Consider the following 18,086-nt stretch of genomic DNA (forward strand, 5'->3'; position numbering starts at 1 on the left):
ACTATTAGCATCTGCCTCATGGGGTTTTTACCTTCCTCTGGATCAATATGTTAAGCCATACAGTACAGACCAAAAGTTTGGACACACCTTCTCATTTAAAGATTTTCTGTATTTTCATGACTATGAAAATTGTACATTCACACTGAAGGCATCAAAACTATGAATTATCACATGTGGAATTATATACTTATCAATAAAGTGTGAAACAACTGAAAATATGTCTTATATTCTAGGTTCTTCAGAGTAGCCACCTTTTGCTTTGATGACTGCTTTGCACACTCTTGGCATTCTCTTGATAAGCTTCAAGTGGTAGTCACCGGAAATGTTTTTCACTTCACAGGTATGCCCTGTCAGGTTTAATAAGTGTGATTTCTTGCCTTATAAATGGGGTTGGGACCATCAGTTGTGTTGTGCAGAAGTCTGGTGGATACACAGCTGATAGTCCTACTGAATAGACTGTTAGAATTTGTATTATGGCAAGAAAAAAGCAGCTAAGTAAAGAAAAACGAGTGGCCATCATTACTTTAAGAAATGAAGGTCAGTCAGTCTGAAAAATTGGGCAAACTTTGAAAGTGTCCCCAAGTGCAGTTGCAAAAACCATCAAGCGCTACAAAGAAACTGGCTCACATGAGGACCGCCCCAGGAAAGGAAGACCAAGAGTCACCTCTGCTTCTGAGGATAAGTTTATCCGAGTCACCAGCCTCAGAAATCGCAGGTTAACAGCAGCTCAGATTAGAGACCAGGTCAATGCCACAGAGTTCAAGCAGCAGACACATCTCTACAACAACTGTTAAGAAGAGACTTTGGGAAGAAGGCCTTCAAGGTAAAATAGCTGCTAGGAAACCACTGCTAAGGACAGGCAACAAGCAGAAGAGACTTATTTGGGCTAAAGAACACAAGGAATGGACATTAGACCAGTGGAAATCTGTGCTTTGGTCTGATGAGTCCAAATTTGAGATCTTTGGTTCCAACCACCATGTCTTTGTGCTACACAGAAAAGGTGAACGGATGGACTCTACATGCCTGGTTCCCACCGTGAAGCATGGAGGAGGAGGTGTGATGGTGTGGGGGTGCTTTGCTGGTGACACTGTTGGGGATTTATTCAAAATTGAAGGCATTCTGAACCAGCATGGCTACCACAGCATCTTGCAGCGGCATTCTATTCCATCCGGTTTGCATTTAGTTGGACCATCATTTATTTTTCAACAGGACAATGAGTCCAAACACACCTCCAGGCTGTGTATGAGCTATTCGACCAAGAAGGAGAGTGATGGGGTGCTACGCCAGATGACCTGGCCTCCACAGTCACCAGACCTGAACCCAATCGAGATGGTTTGGGGTGAGCTCGACCGCAGAGTGAAGGCAAAAGGGCCAACAAGTGCTAAGCATCTCTGGGAACTCCTTCAAGATTGTTGGAAGACCATTTCCGATGACTACCTCTTGAAGCTCATCAAGAGAATGCCAAGAGTGTGCAAAGCAGTCATCAAAGCAAAAGGTGGCTACTTTGAAGAACCTAAATTATAAGACATATTTTCAGTTGTTTCACACTTTTTTGTTAAGTATATAATTCCACATGTTTTATTTCATAGTTTTGATGCCTTCAGTGTGAATGTACAATTTTCATAGTCATGAAAATACAGAAAAATCTTTAAATGAGAAGGTGTGTCCAAACTTTTGGTCTCTACTGTATGTTGAACTTGATGGACTTGTGTCTTCTTTAAACCTCAAAATTATGAATACAGAACCCAATTAAAAAATTTGAGGTCTCCATTTTAATCTTGTAATTTTGGCAATTTAACACTCATTTAACGCTTCACAATCTATGAAGAGAACTGAAAGTATTACAAGGTGTCTGTTTTACATCATTCATGAGTGATTAGATAATGCATCCTGGCATCATTACAATATGAAGTGTGAATGGCAGTACTGCATTAGAAGGTTTTGTTTCTTGTGTTATTTTTGCCTTGTGTTGATGTTTCCTTTCTTTTTGTTAAGTGTATTATCTTCCAAGAATTATCTTGGTCGTATTGAGAGGTCTTTTTCCTTGATGTTATTATATTCCTTCTGACTTCATCTGTAGTAATTGAGTTTTGCAAATTGAAACATTTTAACGGTCCATTGAGAATTTCAGAAGAAACCCTTTTACGTTGGCTTAAGAAATGAGGAAACATCACTTAAAAATCAGATAAGAGCCATATCAAGAACCATTTACTGCAAGCAAGCATACTAGAATTGTCATTTATATAAGAGGTCACAGAAGATATTCTTTTCAGAATAAAAATACTGAAGATTACGAAAGAAGTTACATTTATAATCCTACTCTCGGAGGCTGGATATGGTTATTATATCTAGAAGGGTCTTTACGAGTTAAAGCTTTAATAATTTATGAGGGACTGCTTCGAGAATTATCATTTGCCTTTACTAAAAGTGCTAAAGAAGCCAACACTCTTAAGACGCTTTCAAGATTAAGACACCTTCAGAATCACTACAATAATTGGTCTCGGCAGAAAACAACAAAGCCTGTAGACAGGAGACCTGTCGGAAATAAGCTTTTTTTTTAAAAAAAAACAAAACAAAACTCAACTTGAAAGGATTTTCCAAAAAAATGGGTTGTGTTACTGACTTCTTCACCTATGAAACGACCAAGTCCGTAGTGGTTAAAAGTTGGACAATTGGAGTCATCAACAGGGCAGTGCAACTTCTCATTATAACCTATTTTGTGTGGTGAGTAGACCGGGCCATTCTTTATTTGATAAGCTACTGGATAATATTATGTATTTGGTGTCTACCCAACTGGGGATTTAAAGATATTTGGATCTATAATGTTTTTTTAGATCTACAGTAGAAGAAAAGTAAGGACATACTTGCCAATAATGCTGAGGCTAGTGGAGAACAGAGTAAAGAAGGATTTGTACTTCCCGTAAATTGTAATGCTTCAGAGAGTTACATATGTGTGACAGTGACAATAAATGCAACATTTTAGATGGGAATTATGGAAAACTAAGGTCTTAAAAGAAATGACTTGGACAGTATTTTACAGAGCTGTATACAGTCTTTGTTCTGTCTTATGGTGCTTTGGTATGATTCTCCTAGAAGCAGTAAACACCTCTGCAGCATGGTGCCATACAGAACATCTCATACTTGTTTTTATAAAGATTAATACATTAATAGAATAAAAAAAAAGTTTTGCTGTGAAATGAGAAAACATTATAAGTGCATTATAGGAGTGACATATTTTTGCTCAGTACAACTCAAAGCTTGAAAAAAACCTCCATATGGGCATGAGTGGTAATGAACAGTATTTCTAAGATAGCATAGCTAAAATAATATAGAAAAGAGGGTATCCTATTTGTTTACAGCCCTTCTGAGCTTTACTCCTATAGAGACACATGTAACCAATGACCATTGGCAGAATTCAGGCTTGAAATTAATTAATTCAGTTATTTTAAGTAATTCATTAAATATATTGACTATATTCTAATTTTGAGCCCGTCGTTACAACTTTCAGGTAATGATTTTTACGTACTTTCAATTTCTGCTATGATAGATTCAGACCTATAATTACAGCAATGTCCAAAACATAACATTTACACCACCATTACCTTTGATAAATAGAACGATGTTAGTCATCATCTCATCATGTCCAGCGCACATGCCACATCGTAACATGATTATCAAAATAACATTCACTTCGCCTGTCTTCCATACTTCACACAATTTCCCTTTTGCCGTGTCCGTGATCTCAGTCAGTAGACTGTAGAATTGCTGACATTTTATGATTCCATTAGGATTGATATTAACCCGAAATAAAAAATGACATTTTCAGAGTTTGATGTTATTGGCTCAACAAAACAGCATTTTAATATAAAGATAAAAGTTTAGGTAGACAAGCTCTATTTAACCCAATGATGTACATCCAAAAAAGGAACTAATTCCAGATGACTCAATGACCTGGCATCTCGCTGGGGTTCACATTATATAGATGTCCTCTGCCAATGCTCATTGGGGCGTACATGTCAACTCTCAAGGTGAAGTGAATAAATTGATTTCTAATTAACTTTCGATGTACATATGGAAAGACATATAATGTTCCACGAGAGTACTAATGGAAGGTCTGAGGATCTCCAACCTCTATATAGTAACTAGTGAAAGTCTTCATGAGTCTATGATCAGGCAACCACTAAACAAGAACGGCTTGAATGCTTGAATGAGCAAGAAGCCTAAAGGAAGCCACTACTTCTGGGACTTGTTGGGTTATACTAGACCCTTTACACTTGATGACATGAAAATAATACATGTCATCACATGTCATCAATACATGACATCATCACATGAGAGATTACGAATGCATGCATTAAAGCAGATATATGAAGGAATAGACCAACGTCTTTACAAGCATGAAACTGTTAGATACCATCATTTGGTTGAGGACATTGGGGCTTTTAACCAATAACTAAGCAAATAGTAAGCCCCTATGGATCTTCATTATAAAACAAGTACTATTGAAAATGTTACTGCCTTTATACAACTTGGGGATTGTGGAATCTGGATATGGTCATGTCTGTATGAACTATTTGGACCCTGAAAGAACACATTGCCACTAGTGATGAGCGAGTATGTTCGGTTAGCCCTTTCGGCGACTATGCTCGGGCGAGTACCGAGTATGTTCAGCGTACTCGGTGATATGTTTGAATCGCTCCCGTGTGCATGATTTGCGACAGTTTGACAGCTTTAATACATGTGAAAAATGCTTAAGAAACAAGCATTCCTCACATGTATTAAAGCTTTCAAACAAGAAGGGTGTAACGCCATCATGTTCCACAGTATTTTACAGACAATATCATCATTGTCCCCGTTGGCGCTAACAATTCCCCTTCAGTATGTCTTTGAAGTGTGGGAGGAAACTACTTGGAGGAAACCCATGCAAAAAAGAGGAGAACAAACTCTTTACAGATGTTTTCCTTGATGCAAAGTAACAGTGCTAACCACTCAACCATCGGGCTTACACTAAAGTAACTTCAGAAATCACATTACACTTTTTAAATTGCTACTGCATTAGTATTCTACTTAGTTAGTACAGAAAAAAATTACTTCCTATAATTTTTTTATCAGTCTGTCACGTTAATATAGCCCACAGTGGCAGGTTTTGTACTTAAAGTCCTTGTTTCCAGTTCCAAAATAAATAAATAAAAGATTATAAAATATCAGTCTAGATATGATTACAAAGCAATTTCTAAGGTTCTGGAAGATTATTGAGTTATTTCCAAATGGAGACAGCTTAATATTCCCAGGATCAAACAACCTGCTTAAGACTTAAAAGAGTAGGTTTAAGGTCACTTTTTTTTGTTTTATTTCTTTGTAGACCCTGCTTTATGAGGGCTTTTTTTTGCCAGAAGAGTTGTATTTGTCAATGGCATAATTTTGGGGTACGTACGACCTTATACCTATCTTTTACTAACTCCATATGGGAAGAAATAGGAAAAAAAATCCAACTTTGCTGTTGTTTTTATTTCCTGCACAAATAAAGTGTTAACTTTGTTCTGTGGACCAGCATGATTATGGCAATAACAAATTCATGAACTGAACAAAGGAGAATCAGAGTTTAACTAGCATAACAATTTAAATTTTATTAGGATATAAATGTACATAATATGCAACAGTCAAATCATTATAAATAGACGGACAAGAAAGTGCAGTGTGCCAGGAGACTGCAGGGCAACAGAGTAACTCTGCCAGAGAGCATCCCTGCCAATATGGTAAAAGGCAGTGTATGCTACATAAATGGGGGCCATAATATAACAGGTAGAGAGTAGGCACCAGGCGCCTTAAAGTTAATTTTTGGTCTCCAAATCTTACCAAAAACAGGCAGAAGAAACCCTTGAGCACTGCAGGTAAAGGTGGTGATAAGAAATGCCTCAATGCGCGTTTCACTAGGGAATTCTGCAGCTTTGTCAAGAAGCTGAGGACTACTGGATAGAAGGACCTTAAATATCCATATATAGCGGTCACGTGTGTGATCACGTGACCGCCATTAAGTAAATGGCAGCAGAATGCCGCCCAACAAGGGTGCTCCGCAGCACATGCACCAGGTCTCCCAGATCACCGTCGCATGGGCACCAGCTGTCACATCCGCCACGTGTGCCCAGGAGCGTGGCGTTGCCAAGGCTCCCGAGGATGCGCAGAAGGTGAAAGATAGCCAGGCACGCACGGAGTAAGAGGGAGACCGACGCTCAGACGCACCGCCATAATATGAGAGAGAGGGTAAGGAGGCATAATGGTGTCTGGTGTCAGAATATAAGGCAGCTTGACAAAGCGGCAAAATTCCCTAGCGAAACGCATGTAGAGGCATTTCTTATCACAACCTTTACCTGCAGTGCTCCAGGGTTTCTTCTGCCTGTTATTGGTAAGCTTTGGGGACCAAAAATTAACTTTATTCACTTTATGGCGCCTGGTGCCTAATCTCTACCTATTATATTATGACCCCCATTTATGTAGCATACACTGCCTTTTACCATATTGGCAGGGATGCTCTCTGGCAGAGTTACTCTGTTGCCCTGCAGTCGCCTGGCACACTGCACTTTCTTGTCCATCTACTTATAATGATCTGACTGTTGCATACTATGTATATTTATATCCTAATAAAATTTGAATTGTTATGCTAGTTAAAATTTTTATGCTAAGTTGTTATGCTAGTTAAACTCTGATCAGTTTCAGCCTGAGTTGGCACTTTCTGCGCCGGCGCTGGTGCATACGGAATTTGACCAGACTCGAGGCGTTTTTGCAGTATTATGTACTTGGCCCTTTTTGTTTCAATAACAAATTCATGCAGTTTTATATATGTTTTATTAATTCTATACAATAAATAATGTGTTTGAAAAAAAAATTTGTTTTGTGTCGCCATATTCTGAGAATCATAACATTTTTTTGGCATTAGGACTGTATGAGAGATTTGTTTTAATGACAAAATGTAGTTTTCATTGCTCCCATTTTAAGTTACTTATGACTTTTTGCTTTTCGATCACTTTTTCTCAATTCTGCATTTTTTTTTCAACACCTTTTACCAGTCAGTAAAATTAACATGCCACTATTTTTCTGCATGAGAATATATATATATATATATATATATATATATATGTGTATATATAAACATTTTTTGGTCATTATTTTCTGAGAACCATAACTTTTCTTTGTATTTTTGTGTAGACTAAGTTGTGCGAGAGCTTATTTTTTTGTAGAACAAGCTGTAGCTTTCACTGGTACTGTTTTTGGTACATATGTCTTCTTGATCACTTTTTATTTCATTTTTTTTTGTAGAGGGATGAACAAATGAACAAAAACCCTTTTTTGCATTCTCTCTGCATTATAGTTTTATAGTACAGGTTGATACTATTGCAGCAATACCCAATTTATAAAGCTATTTTTTTTTCTTTTATTACTTTCGCACAAAAAAAAATAGCTTTAAAACTTTATTTTTTACATATTCTGACAGAAAATAGCTTTTTCATTTATCTGAGTACAGAACTCTGTGATGGCTGAACAAAAATGGTAATTCTATCATAGTCTTTTGTATTTTTTTTGCGTGGGTGGGTAAAATAATAATATATTTTTATTACATTATTTCTTATGGATGTGGTGAGACCACATATGTTAATTTTTAGTTGCCATTTGTTATTGTGGTAGATTAAATGACCTTTTATTTTGACAAGCCTGTCAGAGTTTATTAAGCTTTAATCATTGTTAGGCCTCTGGTTCCCAAAGTAGTAAATGGCACCCCACAATTCCACTGCCTTGAGCAGATGGAGTGACAGAGGAAGCAATCTGCCTCTGTCACACTCTTTACATGCAGCAGTCACTATTGACTGCGGCATGTGAAAAGTTAAGTAAGCATTTGAATCACTGACAGCGCTCAATTTCCTCTGCTCTATAACTGCTAGCAGGGGGAATTGAATGCTGTTAGGTAGCAGTAGCCCCGAGACCATGATCCCTGAGTGAATAATCACAGCTTTTTCGCATCCTAAATGAAAGTAGCACATCCATTAGGACATGAAAATCCAGTGACCTGATTCAAGATGCAATGTGGTTAAATTAATAAAAAACACAATGATACAAAAAGTTAGAAAACATCTCAAAGAAATAATCAGTTCTAATCTCTCTGGCCTCAGTCGGTGTTATTGGTGGCACAATAAAAAGCCGATTGGTAAAAAAAAAAAAAAAATTCTATTATTTATAAGTGTCCGTAAAAAAAAAAGAATGGTCCCCAATTTTTTCTTAATTCTGGTAAATTTTTGTCTTGTAAGTCAAAGCAAAGTGTTGAAAAGTAAGAACTCCATATTATAATCAACTATGGTGATGATGGTGGGATGTGGTGGAGACATTTTGCGTCTTCAGGACCTGGACAAATTGCCATGATTAAATAAATGATTAATTATTAAATCAAATATCCAGAGAACTGTCTATGATCTGATGACCTAAATACAAAAAGAAGAGTGCACATTGTGAATGCAAGATATCAGCAGATCAGCGATTCCCTGCCCTTATGAGGCTGCCGCATTCAGGCATAGATTCAATGGAGAAAGTCTGTAGCTTACCATGAAGTATTGAAAACCAACATGCAAGCTGGGTACCTTGTTCTTCTGACACATGGGGATGCGATGGGTAAGACTCCCTAACAAAGAGACAATTTTTGTCATTTGGACTGAAAACCATCTCTGACTTCTGCTGTCGCTAGGGGGATTTCAGTTGTATGTTACAGCAGGAACACTGTATAGGATGTACTTCAAATCTCCAAAGTGATAAGAAGTGCAGCCATAGTCACTGTCAGTTCTGAATTAGCTTCCAAGTAAATTGTCATCTTGTTATTGATTGTAATGGCAAAATGGTACTTTAACATCAGTTTTTTGAGAAGCTAATTCAAAAGTGATAAGCAATATGGCAGCACTTTCTGTGCAACAAAATGACCATAGCAGTTTTGGGTCCTAAACTCTAGAGATGAGGAGATCTTTTGAAATTCAAATTCGCTGAATTTTACCAAAAATTGTAGCGAATAAACCTGCGTGAATCTCAATTCTGGAAATGCTTGCAATTGCTTGGGAAATACACATGGGGGAGAGGAGAGAGCACCCAGCTGACCATAAGAGCTTACACTTTACAGGAATGAGAAAGAGAGGACCCCACTGACCATAAAGGCTTACACTCTACTGGAGAGAGAGAGGACCATGGTCAATAAGAGGTTACACTCTAAAACAGTGTTCTCCAACTCCAGTCCTCAAGGCCCACCAACAGGTCATGTTTTCAGGATTTCCTTACTATTACAATCTTTGGCGCCATACTTACCTGACTCGGAGGAGTGTTGCGGCGGCACCTCTGTTCTGGCTGGAGGCCAGGGGCGGACTACGGAGTCGGAATCGGTGCATGTGCATAGCGCGCTATCCGGTGCCATTTTACTGAAGACACATTTGCAGTGTGTCTTCAACAAAATGGCGCCGGACAGCTCGGTATGGGCACGCGCGTACTACAGTGCCACACTCCTTCCCCGGCCTCCGGCAGAATGGGACGCAGCACTGAAGCACAGGGAAGAAAGGTGAGTAGAAGTTTTTGTTTTTTTGTGTGTGTGCAAGTGTGATGGGGATGACAGGCCATGCATACCAGGATTGGGGGATGAGGAGTACCATGCTTACCAGGATATGGATGAGGGGCCATACATATCAGGATAGCGATGAGGGGGGGCATACATACCGGGATTGGGGATAAGGGGCCATACATACCAGGATAGGGATGAGGGGGGCCATACATACCAGAATTGGGTGATGAGGGGGGCCATGCATACCAGAATTGGGATGAGGGGTACCATGCATACCAGGATACGGATGAGGGGTGCCATGCGTACCAGGATAAGGATGAGGAGTGATATACATACCAGGATTGGGGATGAGGGGGGCCATACATACCAGGATAGGGATGAGGGGCCATGCATACCAGTATATGGATTAAGGGACATGCATACCAGGATATGGATTAGGGGCCATACAAACCAGGATTGGGGATGAGGGGTACCATGCATACCAGGATTGGGGTTGAGGGGTACCATGCATACCAGGATTGGGGATGAGGGGGGCCATACATTCCAGGATACAGATGAGGGGCCATGCATACCAGTATACGGATGAGGGGCCATGCATACCAGGATACGGATGAGGGGCCATGCATACCAGGATACGGATGAGGGGCTATGCATACCAGGATATGGATGAGGGGCCTTACATACCAGGATAGGGATGAGGGGGTACCATGCATACCAGGATAGGGATGAGGGGGGCCATGCATCGCAGGATTAGGGATGAGAGGGGCCATACATACCAGGATAGGGATAAGGGGGCCATACATACCAGGATTGGGAATGAAGGGGTACCATACATACCAGCATAGTGATGAGGGGGTACCATGCATATCAGAATAGGGATGAGGGGTACCATGCTTACCAGGATAGGGATGAGGAGTACCATGCATACCAGGATACGGATGAGGGGCCATACATGCCAGGATAGGGATGAGGGGCAATACATGCCAGGATAGGGATGAGGGGGAGCTATACATACCAGGATAGGGATGAGGGGCCATGCATACCAGGATATGGATGAGGGGCCATGCATACCAGGATTGGGGATGAGGGGTGCCATGCATACCAGGATTGGGGGATGAGTGTTATGATCTGCAACATGTGCTAAGGAAAGATAGGGGAAAGCTGTCACTACAGTAAGACTAAGCTAAATCCCTACAATGTAGCGGGCTGCCTGTTCCTAGTGAACAGACCCGCCTTAGTCCTCGGCTAGTCTGAATGAAGACCTATAGAATTAAGGGAGGGGGTCCCTAAAAGAACTAACGACTGGGACAAAAATGGGACACCTCCTAAACAGAGAAGTTGTTGCAGGACGCAAAAAGACAAACTGACAAAAATGTACTAGAGGTCCCAGAGGACCAAGCGAACTGACAGAGAAAGGCACCGAAGCACCAGGCTAGAGAAACAGTCAAACACTGAAGTCCAGCACAGCCATAAGGGCGGAGCTGGAATATAAAGGCAGATGGTACGTGACTGCAAAACACAAGATGGAAAAAACAAACAGGAGGGTTCTAACAATGAGGAGGCCATACATACAAGGATAGGAATGAGGGGTACCATACATACCAGGATAGGGATGAGGGGTGCCATACATACCAGGATAGGGATGAGGGGCCATGCATACCTTCTGTCCGAATCCTCTATAGACTGCACAGGCGCGACGCGCCTGCGCAGTCTGGCTCCAGATAGAAGAACTCATCCAGCCGTTACAGGTAAGAGAAGTATATGGCACCGAAGATGGCGGTATGCGTAGATACTGAATGCATACCGCGAGCTCCGGCGCCATAAGTACATACCTGACTCAAAGGAATGTTGCCGCGGCACCTCTGTTTTGGCTGGAGTCCAGGGAAGGAGTGCGGCATTGGAATCGGCTCATGCGCATAGCGCGCTATCCGGCGCCATTTTAGTGAAGACACATTGGCGTCGGACAGTGCTGTATGGGCATAAGCGTACTCTGGTGCCACACTCCTCCCCCGGCCTCCGGATGGGGGCAACACATAACAGGATGGGGGAGCAGGATGGGGGCTGCACATAACAGGATGGGGGCTGCACATAACAGGATGGTGGCGCAGGATGGGGGCTGTACATAGCCGGATGGGGGCTGCACATAACAGAATGGGGGCGCAGGATGGGGCTGCACATAGCAGGATGGGGGCTGCACATAGCAGGATGGGGGCTGCACATAGCAGGATGAGGGCTGCACATAACAGGATGAGGGTGCTGTTAGAACCCTCCTGTTAGTTTTTTCTATTTTGCTGGTCACATGACTTTTTGCCTATATAATCCAGCTCCGCCCTCCTGGCCTTGCTGGACTTCAGTGTTTCATTTACTCTTAAGCTAGCCAGGTGCCTTGTACCTTACTCTGTAGTTTGCCTGGTCTTTTGACCACTAGTATTTCTGTTTGTTTGTTTGTCTTTGCTCTGCTACAATTTCTGCTAGGAGGTGTCCAACTATATCCCAGTCTTTAGTTCTTGTAGGGACCCCTCCCTTATATCTATAGGTCTGCGTTCAGACTAGCCGAGGACTTAGGTGGGTCTGTTCACAAGGAACAGGTCCCCCGATGCATCGTAGGGAATCAGCTTAGTCCTATTGTAGGGACAGTTTTCCTATCTTTCCTTAATGTTTGTAGCAGTTCATAACAGTAAGTCCAGCCTAAAAATAAAACACTCTAAGGAAAGAAATCCTGATTTCAGCATTGTGTCGGTTCAGGAGTTGGCTCAACACCTGCAGGGACTGTCTTTGGAGGTGGCCGAGCTCCAGCAACACGTGAGTAGCTGTCCTGGAGCACATTTTGTCGAACCGAGGGTAGGACTGCCAGATTTTTTTTATGGTAAACGGCAAGATTTTTTTTCCTTTAAAAACGCTTGTTTATTATATTTTCGGTTAAGACCCAGATCCTCGGGGAATGAATCACAGCGCATTGGGTTTATAATGTCACTTTTGCGCAAAGAACTACAGGGATGGGCCTTTTCTCTACAACCTAATGATCCGTGTTTTAGATCTGTGGAAGATTTTTTTTCTGCTATGGGGTTGTTGTATGATGATCCTGATCGAGTCTCATCTGCTGAAACTGAATTAAGACGTTTGAAGCAGGGATCAGGTGATGTGGAAAATTATTGTACATACTTCAGAAGATGGTCGGCTGAAGTGGAATGGAATGACTCAGCATTAAAATGTTTGTTTCTTGATGGTCTAGGTGAAAGGGTTAAGGATCTGCTGATTGCCTTCCTAAAACCTGAAACCTTGCAGGAGGCAATGCAATTAGCCATACGTGTGGACAGGAGACTGCGTGCTAGGAGTAATGAAGAGAAATCTACTGCTATGGCAGCTCCTAGTTTTCAGAGGGTCTGTTCGGAGGGTGGAGAACCGATGGAGATTGGGGCAATGTCACCCCACTCTCAGAAAAAAGACCGCAGGTTTGCTAAAGGATTGTGTTTTTATTGCGGTAAATCTGCCCACTCTATTAAGAACTGTGTGCTTCGTTTGAACAAAGAAAAAAAAAAAAGAGGTCAGTTACGCCCGCATAGCTTGTTTAAACTCAAAAGGAGTATTTCTTTCTGGATGCACCTCATTCCAGGAGGAGTTGATTGAATTTCGGGTATTTGTGGATTGTGGTTCTACACTCAATGTGATTGATGAGGGTTTTTTGGAGAAATTTAAATTAGAATCCAAACTTTTGTCATCTCCTATTTCTGTGGTTGCTGTTGATGGCTCTCCCTTGAAAGGTATTACTCACAAAGTTTTTGAATTTCCCCTCACCATTAATGGTATCCACCAAGAGAATTTGGATTTGGCGGTATTAAATAATTTGCCTGCTCCAGTGGTTTTGGGGTTACCTTGGTTAAAATTGCACAATCCTGTACTGGACTGGTCTACCAATGAAATTAAGTCTTGAAGTCCTAAGTGTTATGATAAATGTTGCAACGGTCGCATTGCTGCTGTGGAAAGAAGGGAATTACCTGTACCTATTCAGGATTTTTGGAAGGTTTTTTCGGAGGAGGAGTCGCAAGTTTTGCCTCCTCATAGGGACTATGATTGTACTATTGAGTTTGTCCCTGGAGCAACTCTTCCCAAGAGTCGCTTATTTAATCTTACTATCCCTGAGAGAAAGGCCTTGGAGGAATACATACAGACAAGCTTGGCCGCCGATCACATTAGACCTTCTAAGTCACCTGTGGCTGTTGGATTCTTTTTTGTAAAAAAAAAGGACGGCGGTTTACGTCCATGTCTGGACTTTCGCGAAATTAATAAGATTACAGTGCGCAATTCCTACCCACTGCCATTAATTCCTGACTTGTTCAACCAATTAGTGGGGGCCAAGTGGTTCTCTAAGATTGATCTCCGGGGGGCATACAATTTGTTACGTATGAAGGAAGGTGATGAGTGGAAAACTACTTTTAACACTCCAGTGGGTCATTTTGAGAATCTGGTTATGCCCTTTGGTCTTACCAACGCACCAGCGTTTTTTCAGAACCTTATTAATGACATCCTAAGACCGTTGCTCGGTAAGAATGTGGTGGTGTATTTGGATGACATTTTGATTTTTGCGCCGGATCTGGAGTCTCATTGGCAGAGCGTACGTGAGGTATTGCAGTTGTTAAGCGACAATTCACTTTTTGCTAAGCTGGAGAAATGTGAGTTCACTGTGCAGAGAATTAGTTTTTTGGGCTACATTATCTCCAGCGAGGGCTTTGAGATGGACCCTTTGAAGGTTCAGGCGGTTCAGGAATGGCCTAGGCCTATTGGTTTGAAACCAATACAGAGATTTTTGGGTTTCGCCAATTATTACAGAAAATTCATTAAGAATTTTTCTATAATTGTTAAGCTGCTGACCGATCTCACCGGGAAAGGTGCGAATATGGTCCAGTGGACTACTGAGGCCATTGCAGCTTTTGTGTATCTCAAGGAGAGATTCAGTTCTGCCCCCATCCTTATGCAGCCTGATGAGACCAAGCCTTTTTTGGTCGAGGTTGATGCTTCTTCGGTGGGGGTCGGTGCTGTTTTGTCTCAGGAAAACAAGGATGGAGTACATCCCTGTGCTTTTTTTTCAAAAAAATTTTCTGAGACCGAACTTAATTACGATGTCGTAATCGGGAATTGCTGGCGATTAAACTCGCATTTGAACATTGGCGTCATCTCTTGGAAGGTGCTAAATTTCCCATTCAGGTTTTTACTGATCATAAGAATCTGATCTATCTTGATGCTGCCAAGCGCTTGAATGCCCGTCAAGCTAGGTGGGCACTTTTTTTTTCGCGGTTTAATTTTTCTGTTACTTATATCCCGGGTACCAAGAATGTAAAAGCTGATGCTTTATCTCGCAGTTTTTCTCCCATGGTTGGTACCGAGGAGGAGGAGAGCATTTTACAGGAAGGTGTTGTGATAGCAGCATTGGACTCCGTTTTGGAAGGTGGGATTCTGAAAGCCCAGGAGGATGCCCCATCTAACACTCCCCATGGGAGGTTGTTTGTGCCTAGGAACTTTAGGAGAGATTTGTTTGTGGAGTTTCATGAGTCTCGGTTGGCAGGTCATCCAGGAATTTCGGAGACTAAGAGACTTGTAGGTCGCAGTTTTTGGTAGCCTGGGTGGCAGAAGGAAGTCATTAAGTGGGTGTGTCAATGTACTGTGTGTGCTAGATCTAAGTCTTCACATGCTCCTGCTGCGGGGTTGCTTTGCCCTCTGGAGGTTCCTAGTGCTCCTTGGACGCATCTTGCTATGGATTTTATTACGGACCTTCCTGCCTCTGAGGGTTTCACTGTTATCTGGGTGGTCGTGGACCGTTTTAGCAAGATGTGTCACTTGCTTCCCTTCATCAAACTGCCCTGCGCCAAGACACTCGTTAAGGCTTTTGTTAAAGAAATTGTCAGGCTCCATGGCGTTCCTACCGACATTGTTTCCGATAGGGGACCTCAGTTCGTGGCTCGTTTTTGGCGTGCCTTTTGTGACAGGTTGGGAGTCCATTTGTCATTTTCATCTGGTTATCATCCTGAGTCTAATGGACAGACAGAAAGAAAGAACCAGGATGTTGAACAGTTTTTACGTTGTTTTGTGGCTGACAATCAAGAGGGGTGGTCTGAGTTTCAGCCACTGGCTGAATTTGCTCTTAACAACCATACATCCTCTTCTGCTGGGTGTTCGCCTTTTTTTTGTTGTACTGGGAGACATCCGTCGTTTGGGTCATTCTCCAAATTGGTATCGGCTGTGCCGAAGGAGGAGAATTTTTCCGGTGATTTGGAGAGAGTTTGGACTGATGTACGTCGTAACCTTCAAGAGGCTAACAAAAAATCCAAGAGGTACTTTGACAGGAAACGTCAAGAGGTTTTGTTTACTGTTGGTGACATGGTTTGGTTGTCCTTTAGGAATCTGCGGTTGAGGATTCCTTCTAAGAAATTGGGCCCGAAGATTGTGGGTCCGTTTAAGATGCTTCAGGTAGTTAACCAATCTACTGTTAGGTTGGAGGTTCCTACCTCCTGGAAGATTAATCCGGTGTTTCATGTTTCCTTATTGAAAAAAGCTGATGTTTCTGATAGGGACGCCACTGTCTCTGTTCCTCCGGTGGAGGAAGACGGTGAATATGAAATTTCTCGCATTCTTAATTCTAGATGGCATAGAGGGAGATTGCAGTATCTCGTCGCATGGAAAAGTTTCGGTCCAAAGGATAACTCCTGGGTAAGGGCGGATGATGTCTCTGCTCCTAGACTTGTCGGAGCGTTTCACAGGAGGTTTCCTGATAGACCTGGGCCTGGAGGATCCGGAGGATCCTCATAGAAGAGGGGGTACTGTTAGAACCCTCCTGTTAGTTTTTTCTATTTTGCTGGTCACATGACTTTTTGCCTATATAATCCAGCTCCGCCCTCCTGGCCTTGCTGGACTTCAGTGTTTCATTTACTCTTAAGCTAGCCAGGTGCCTTGTACCTTACTCTGTAGTTTGCTTGGTCTTTTGACCACTAGTATTTCTGTTTGTTTGTTTGTCTTTGCTCTGCTACAATTTCTGCTAGGAGGTGTCCAACTATATCCCAGTCCTTAGTTCTTGTAGGGACCCCTCCCTTATATCTATAGGCCTGCGTTCAGACTAGCTGAGGACTTAGGCGGGTCTGTTCACAAGGAACAGGTCCCCCGCTGCATCGTAGGGAATCAGCTTAGTCCTATTGTAGGGACAGTTTTCCTATCTTTCCTTAGTGTTTGTAGCAGTTCATAACAGGTGCAGGATGGGGGCTGCAGATAGCAGAATGGGGGCTGCACATAACAGGATGGGGGCTGCACGTAACAGGATGGGGGCAGCACGTAACCGGATGTGGGAGCATATACCAATAAAAATGCTTGCCACACGGTCGTAGAATGGGTTCAATAGCTAGTATATGTATATATATATATATATATATATATATATATATATATACACACAGTGGGTATGGAAAGTATTCAGACCCCTTTAAATTTTTCACTCTTTGTTTCATTGCAGCCATTTGGTAAATTCTAAAAAGTTCATTTTTTTCTCATTAAAGTACACTCTGCACCACATCTTGACTGAAAAAAAAGAAATGTAGACATTTTTGCAAATTTATTAAAAAAGAAAAACTGAAATATCACATGGTCATAAGTATTCAGACCCTTTGCTCAGTATTAAGTAGAAGCACCCTTTTGAGCAAGTACAGCCATGAGTCTTCTTGGGAATGATGCAACAAGTTTTTCACACCTGGATTTGGGGATCCTCTGCCATTCTTCCTTGCAGATCCTCTCCCGTTCCGTCAGGTTGGATGGTGAACGTTGGTGGACAGCCATTTTCAGGTCTCTCCAGAGATGCTCAATTGGGTTTAGGTCAGGGCTCTGGCTGGGCCAGTCAAGAATGGTCACAGAGTTGTTCTGAAGCCACTCCTTTGTTATTTTAGCTGTGTGCTTAGGGTCATTGTCTTGTCGAAAGGTGAACCTTCAGCCAAGTCTGAGGTCCAGAGCAATTTGTAAGAGGTTTTCATCCAGGATATCTCTGTACTTGGCCGCATTCATATTTCATTAAATTGCAACCAGTCGTCCTGTCCCTGCAGCTGAAAAACACCCACATAGCATGATGCTGCCACCACCATGTTTCACTGTTGGGATTGTATTGGGCAGGTGATGATTAGTGCCACGTTTTCTCCACACATACTGCTTAGAAATATCACCAAAAATTTCTATCTTCGTCTCATCAGACCAGAGAATCTTATTTCACATAGTCTGGGAGTCCTTCATGTGTTTTTGAGCAAACTCTATGCAGGCTTTCATATGTCTTGCACTGAGGAGAGGCTTCCATCGGGCCACTCTACCATAAAGGCCCTACTGGTGGAGGGCTGCAGTGATAGTTGACTTTGTGGAACTTTCTCCCATCTCCCTACTGCATCTCTGGAGCTCAGCCACACTGATCTTGAGGTTCTTCTTTACCTCTCTCACCAAGGTTCTTCTCCCACGATTGCTCAGTTTGGCTGGACGGCCAGGTCTA

The 18,086-nt window shown here is 42.0% G+C and overlaps 1 protein-coding gene across 1 annotated transcript in view; it reads left to right on the forward strand.

Annotated features, from left to right (window-relative positions):
* The first annotated feature begins 2,221 nt into the window (after positions 1–2,221).
* The window catches only part of P2RX3 (purinergic receptor P2X 3), a 113,298-nt gene continuing 97,433 nt past the window's right edge, over positions 2,222–18,086 (forward strand). Inside the window, exon 1 of the mRNA XM_073681236.1 lies at positions 2,222–2,724. Coding sequence (XP_073537337.1) covers positions 2,606–2,724 — 119 coding nt within the window. The 5' untranslated portion in view covers positions 2,222–2,605. The remainder of the gene's footprint in view (positions 2,725–18,086) is intronic.

This window comes from Phyllobates terribilis, unplaced genomic scaffold, assembly GCF_046119375.1.
Source record: "Phyllobates terribilis strain yellow unplaced genomic scaffold, ASM4611937v1 Scaffold_5__5_contigs__length_657084704, whole genome shotgun sequence".
Taxonomy (NCBI): domain Eukaryota; kingdom Metazoa; phylum Chordata; class Amphibia; order Anura; family Dendrobatidae; genus Phyllobates; species Phyllobates terribilis.